We start from the raw sequence: 6312 nt of genomic DNA, 5'->3' as shown, positions 1-6312 counted from the left end.
TGAAGCACAGGACGTTCCAATACGAAATGTATAGGATGGCACGATTATGACCCTGACCTCCAGGCAATGCTTCAGCCCCAGACCAAACCCCAGGCTGGGCTGGCCGGTCTGTGTTGCACCGGCGTCTCTACCCCGCCCAAACACCGGGTGTGGGGAATGGAAATCCGTGAACACAGACGGAAGTAGGTGGGGCGGAGCCAGCCACGAGCCAATGAAGAGCGGAGGCGTTTCCGCCTCCGCCAATAGAGCGCCGAACAAGGCGGGCCCAGACCAACCGCCTAGTTACGGCCGCATGGTAACCGGGGTTCCGGGCGTGGGTTACTCGCTCCTGGTTTCCCACGCTGGTCTGGGCTCCCGACCGGTACAAGATGAAGATCGAGGAAGTGAAGAGCACCACGAAGACGCAGCGCATCGCCTCCCACAGCCACGTGAAGGGGCTGGGGCTGGACGAGAGCGGCTTGGCCAAGCAGGCGGCCTCCGGGCTCGTGGGCCAGGAGAACGCGCGAGAGGTGGGCTGGCGGGCGGCCGGGGGTTGGGGCGCCGAGCAGGGCCGCCGTGGCGAGGAGCCGGGGTGTCCCGCTGAAGTTTCCTCGGGGCAGTGAAAATTGACTATGGGGGCGGCGAGGACCACCTCGCTGGGACGGGAGTGGGGCGGTCCAGCGGAGCAGGTGATGACCCCCCTGGAGAGGTTGACTGCTTACTTCACCTCCTTGACCACAAATCTTGAGTGAACCGCAACCTACCCCCCCCCCCGCCCCACGCCATGCTCTGTTCGTGGGGATCCAGCGGGGAGCAAGATAAATCAGGTCTCTGCTCTCATGGAGCTTTCATTTTAGTGTGGTAAGAGACAGGCGATAAACATTTACTAGTAAACCAGTATAAGAAAATAATTATCATATTTTGTTGGGGCCACTTCCTGCGGGGCTTTGCCGGCTATGATAAGAAATTTGGATTTTTGCCAATGCTATGAGTGTTTCAAAGTAGGTGAGTGACCAACCTTAAAAAGCTTACTGTGATTCCCCGGGCCTGGGAGCTGAAGGAGGGAAGTGAGAGTTACAGGGAGGAGCAATCTGTTTGACCTACACTCCCAGCATCCTTTTGAGCATTCCAATTCAATCCACTTTTTTTTAAGTGGCGGTGATGTCAGATTCTTTCACCTACATTATAATCACAGTTATTTGAGCTCTTTGTATTATTATTTTTGCAGATTAAAAATGAGGGTGAGAGAGGTCACTTCACCTACCCACTGGCCACTCAATTTAGCAGTGGCAATGCTGGGGTTTGTACCTACCTGTCATTCTGACTCCCAGTTTAGTACTGTCTATGACATTACATCCACCTGTCAGTTTGCTGTGCTCTAGGGTCAGATTCATGCCCCTTGGCCTTGCTGTGGTTTAGCAGCTACAGAAACCCTAGTAATGAGATTAAGGTTGTTTCCTCCTAGCCTAATTGTGCTAATAGAAAGGGCCAAAGAAAAGCCTCTGGCTTCCTTTTTGAGCATTGTCTTTTCTAAAAGGCAATATTGACATGATCAAGGTGTCTTTCAAATTTCTCTTTATACAGCTTCTGCTTACTAAGGACCTGCTACTGCAAATAGCTAACACTGGTTGAGTTAGCCAAGCACTATACTAAGCAGCTTTATCTCCATTGTCTTGTTTTCCCCTCCACCCTAATGTCTCTCCCCCACTTTACCATGACACTTTTCAGACATACAGAAAAGTTGTAAGACTTATATAGTGAATACCTGTGTGCCTAAATTCTACAATTAACATTTTATTCTGTTGCTTTATCATATATCTGTTCATTTATCAATCTACCAATCCACTTTTGCATTTCAAAGTAAGTTGCAGACAATAGTACACTTTACCCTTAAATCCTTTAGCATGTGTGCCGCTATTATGAACTCTGTTGTCAGATAAGGAAATTGTCGTTCACAGAGGTTAGGTAGGTAGGTCCATGGTCACTCAGCTGGTAGTGGTAGAGCCAGAGTTTAAACCCAAGTCTATTGAATCTAGAATCCGTGCTCTTAACTTTGATGCTGTAAGTTAAGCTCTGTACAACTATGAGCTTCCTGAGGATAGAGACCAGTAATATTATTAAATACTCACTAAATACTCATTACAACATTATTAAATATTATTAAATATTCATTTTAGGGGTCCAGTATTTATTGAATTAATAGGCATCCCAACTCAGCTACCAGATCCTTGTACGTCTGGTCACATCAGCCTTCTTGCAGGTGCTTAATATCCTCATCTGAAAAAAGGAGAGAGTTTAGCTAGGTATCTTTTAAAGGCTCTTCCAGTTTTTACTTTGTAAATTTTAGTATTCACTGAACATACCTTACTGGAGAGAACTTGGAACTTAAACTGAGGAAGAGTAAATGGAAGAGGTCCTAGTCTGTGAATAAGAGTACATATCCAAGGTTTGGAAAGTCTCTTCTACCTCTTTTGAGTTTCCCAAAGACTTTTAATGCTGAGGATTATGACATAAGGCTCTATAGAAAGACCATAATGGTTCTGTTATCTTTTAGAGATGCAGCATCTGAAGAATAGCTTCTAGGCTATATTAAGAGCACTGTGCTTTTCCAGGTGAATCAGAAGTGGAATATAGTACATCTACATGCATTTCTTGAACCCACAGTTTTGAGGGGCTGTCTTAAGTGTGGTACCAAGATACTCTCCACAGTCTATGGGGAATAGTGGTACAGAAGGTAAGATGTATTCACAAGACCCTGTCAATAGTGTACAGTAGTGAGTAGGAGGCAGCACTGAGGGCTGGTAAAGCTAAGGCAAGAAATTTGATCTTGTGAATTTGAAAGGCATTCAGTGAATCTTATGATGCCACAGGTTTAACCTCACCAGCATTTTTTTGCAGGATCCTGGGATAGTTAACTGATACCAACTAGTAGTGTATGTCATTGATTCTTAACCCTTAGTGGGTTAATTAGGGAATCTGATGAAAGCTGTGAATCAAAAAATGCACATGTAAACACATAAGCATAATTTTGTTTCCAATTTAATTTTCAATTTCAGGACGTGTGTGGGCTCCTGGAGTCTATGTCTGGTCCCCAGGCTAAATGTCACTGCTCCCATTTGCACTCCTCCTGTCTATTCTCTACACAGCAGCCATCAAAATCTTTTAAAAACAAATCACCGTAACATGACACATAGCCGAAGACCTTCTCAGAAGCTTCCCATTACAAGTAGTATAAGATCCAAACTTTAATTTGGACACTAAAATTCTGTTCTGAGTTCTGGCCCCTGCCTGCCTCTTCAACCTCATCTACCCATGCTCCTTATTCCCTGTACTTTGGTCACTGTAGCCTTTCTGTCCCGTGGGCATGCTGTTTTCTTTGAATGCAACACTGACTCCTGCCCAGATATGCCTAGAATTTTGCAGTATATCAAATATATTGTCATCAAAGAGGCCTTCCCAGATCACTCTTTCCAAACTAACCTGTGCCTCAGACACTGGCTCCGTCATTACCCGTTTTTCTTCATGGTAGTGATCTTCTGCAATGTCTTTGTGATGGTCTCTGCCACTGGAATAGGAGCTCCATGAGCACAGGGCTTTTCTGTCTTGCCCTCACTGCCTCCAGCACCTAGAACAGTGCCTGCAGTGTATTGGCACTCAGTGTTAGTTGAAGGAGTATGTGAATTGTTTGGGCCAGAGACTGGACTTTTCCCCTCGTGGAACATTTTAATACTGATTTATTATTTCCATTGTGGTGTCTAGGCATGTGGCGTGATAGTAGAATTAATCAAAAGCAAGAAAATGGCTGGAAGAGCTGTCTTGTTGGCAGGACCTCCTGGAACTGGCAAGGTACTCATTTTCTCTCATTTTTTTAATCTACCCAAGAGAATGAACTTAGTGTCTAAGCCAAATTAAGTTTTTGTCTTAACTAGTCTTTGTTTAGCTAAATTGGTCAATGTATGTTCTTTAAAACCAATGTGTAATAATACAATTGAGTTTCTAAAATCCAGATTATCCTGGACTACCTCCAGAGAAGAGAGAATGAAGTCTGTGGAGGGGTCTCATTGTCTCTAGAATTTGTCTCCTATCTCGTTCGAGGCTCCTTTGCTTTGGAAATACATTTCTGTTTGCCTAGGGCTTCGTAAAATCTTCACAGTGACATCTTACTTGAGGAGGGAAGAAAACCACTCAGCAAGCATTTTTCTGAATGCTAACTTTATCCAGTACTCCTCTGGCTGTGTGAGAGATGCGGCGGGGGGGAAGGGGGGCTAGAATATAGGAATTGGAGACACGATTTTTATCTTCAAGGGGCTTTCAGGGCAGAGAGAGGAAACCATGACAGCACAAAATGCTTTAGTTGAACACTAAGCTGCATGGTATTGATTGATCTTAAATGCAGCTGGAAGTTGAGTAGGAGGCAGCACTGAAGGCTGGTAAAACTGGAAGGGTTGATCTTGACATTTGCCCTGCAGAGTGGGGAGAAAATTGGCTTTGCAGGGAAGAAAGGGGCCTTTCAGTCAGAGGAGGCAGTATGGCTTGTTGGAATCTGTCAAGGGACTGGCTAGATATTTGAAACACCCCAGAGTCCCCATTCAGCCCTGGTTCTTTGAAAGGACCTCTGGGTACAGGAGAATAGGCTGCTCAGGCCAGTGCTTTTTGGGCTACACTATATGCTGATTCTTAGAGGATTCTAGTGTCTCAAAAACTATCACCAAAGGAGCATTGAAAAGAAAATCTAAGCCAAACTTTTACTGGGCCAATTTTATAACACTGTCTCAGAGAGCCACTTAGTTGCCCTGGCCAATTTGGCTCAGTGGATAGAGCATCGACCTGCAGACTGAAGGGTCCTGGGTTTGATTCCAGTCAAGGGCACATGCCCAGGTTGCAGGCTCAATCCCCAGTAGGAGGCGTGCAGCAGGCAGCCAATCAGTGATTATCTCTCATCATTGATGTTTCTATCTCCCTTCCTCTCTGAAATCAATAAAAATATATTAAAAAAAAAAAAAGGAGAGAGCAAGCTACTTTGTTTTTCTTCAACACCAAGCTTGTTTTCTTCCTTAGCCCATACACCTTGGGAACTGACCTTACTCAGACTCTTGTTGAGGAAAGATGAGATGGCATTAAAAGGTCATGGCACTTCTCAGTCCTGTACCAGTTTTAGAAGTCTGGCTTTTGCTACTTGATGTTTGACCATACATCTGTTAAGTCTGCTTCTGTTTAGCATCTGACAACTGTGGTTATCTTACTAAAAATCAATTTGTAGTTTTACTAGGGCATGTTCAAGTATAACTTAAGACGAGTTCATAGTTTCAGAACCTGACCTCATGTATTCATTATGTGTGGGCCACTTAATATAAAGTGAACATCATGTAATTTTTTTATTTCCTGTGGGTTGTCTTCCTGTACCTGTGTAAATAGGCAGCAATTATCTCAAAGACCCAGTAGTGGTGTTCTGAGTGATTAGGTCAGGACCCTGTTTTAATATTGAGGGAACAGTTTTGGAAGACTATACTAATTATGATGGGAATACGATCTCTGTAACCCTGCTACCAGTATTTAAGTCCCCCCTCCTCCGTTTTCTAGATTATGGTACTTAGGATATGTTATTTAATCTCTCTGTGTTTCAGTTTCCTCATTTGTAAAGTGGTGATAGTAGTAGCATCTAATTCATAGGGTGAGTGGGAGGTCATGTGAAGCACTAGAGTTGGGCCTGCACTGGGTCTCAATGAATGATAACTTGTAATTACAGGGATGATTAAAAATGCCATTTAGATTATAAATACAGAAGAGTCATCAAACATTTATTGTGTGAAACATGCCAATTGATGTTAAAACTAAAAGGACTAGATTTTCAGTTGTTTCTGGTTATAACTTTTTTTAATAGCATATGTCTCTGAATGATCATATTTTCAAGAAGTAAAACAAGTACATTTTCATTGTTTTCTGTAGACAGCTCTAGCTCTCGCTATTGCTCAGGAGCTGGGTAGTAAGGTGCCTTTCTGCCCCATGGTGGGGAGTGAAGTTTACTCTACGGAGATCAAGAAGACAGAAGTGCTGATGGAGAACTTCCGCAGGGCCATTGGTGAGTATCATGTTTGTGGGAGGAGGAGTTCTCACTTGCACGGTGCACTAAAGCCTCCTGGTTGTGAAAAAGACTTCATGATTTGTATTTGTTGTACTGCTCTTTTTCTTTTGGCACCATTAGTGTTATCTTTGCAAATAAAATAAAAACCCAACTTTCTAATTGAGGTGCTTTAACAAGCAACAAACGTGGGCCCTAGCTATGGGGCTGAGGTTCTTAACCTGACAAAATAAATGTGGCTATAAAGTGATTTT

At 43.7% G+C, this 6312-nt stretch overlaps 1 protein-coding gene across 1 annotated transcript in view; it reads left to right on the top strand.

Moving 5' to 3' along the window:
• The first annotated feature begins 291 nt into the window (after window positions 1-291).
• RUVBL1 (RuvB like AAA ATPase 1) overlaps window positions 292-6312 on the top strand; it is a 34775-nt gene continuing 28754 nt past the window's right edge. Inside the window, exons 1-3 of the mRNA XM_079783571.1 lie at window positions 292-509; window positions 3739-3825; window positions 5926-6058. Of these exons, the coding sequence (XP_079639697.1) occupies window positions 369-509; window positions 3739-3825; window positions 5926-6058 (361 nt within the window). The 5' untranslated portion in view covers window positions 292-368. The remainder of the gene's footprint in view (window positions 510-3738; window positions 3826-5925; window positions 6059-6312) is intronic.

The sequence above is a fragment of the Cnephaeus nilssonii genome (assembly GCF_951640355.1).
Source record: "Cnephaeus nilssonii genome assembly, chromosome: 11".
Lineage (NCBI taxonomy): Eukaryota > Metazoa > Chordata > Mammalia > Chiroptera > Vespertilionidae > Cnephaeus > Cnephaeus nilssonii.
The sequence above is the reverse complement of the archived record's forward strand: the minus strand, read 5'-3'. Positions and strand labels throughout refer to the sequence as shown.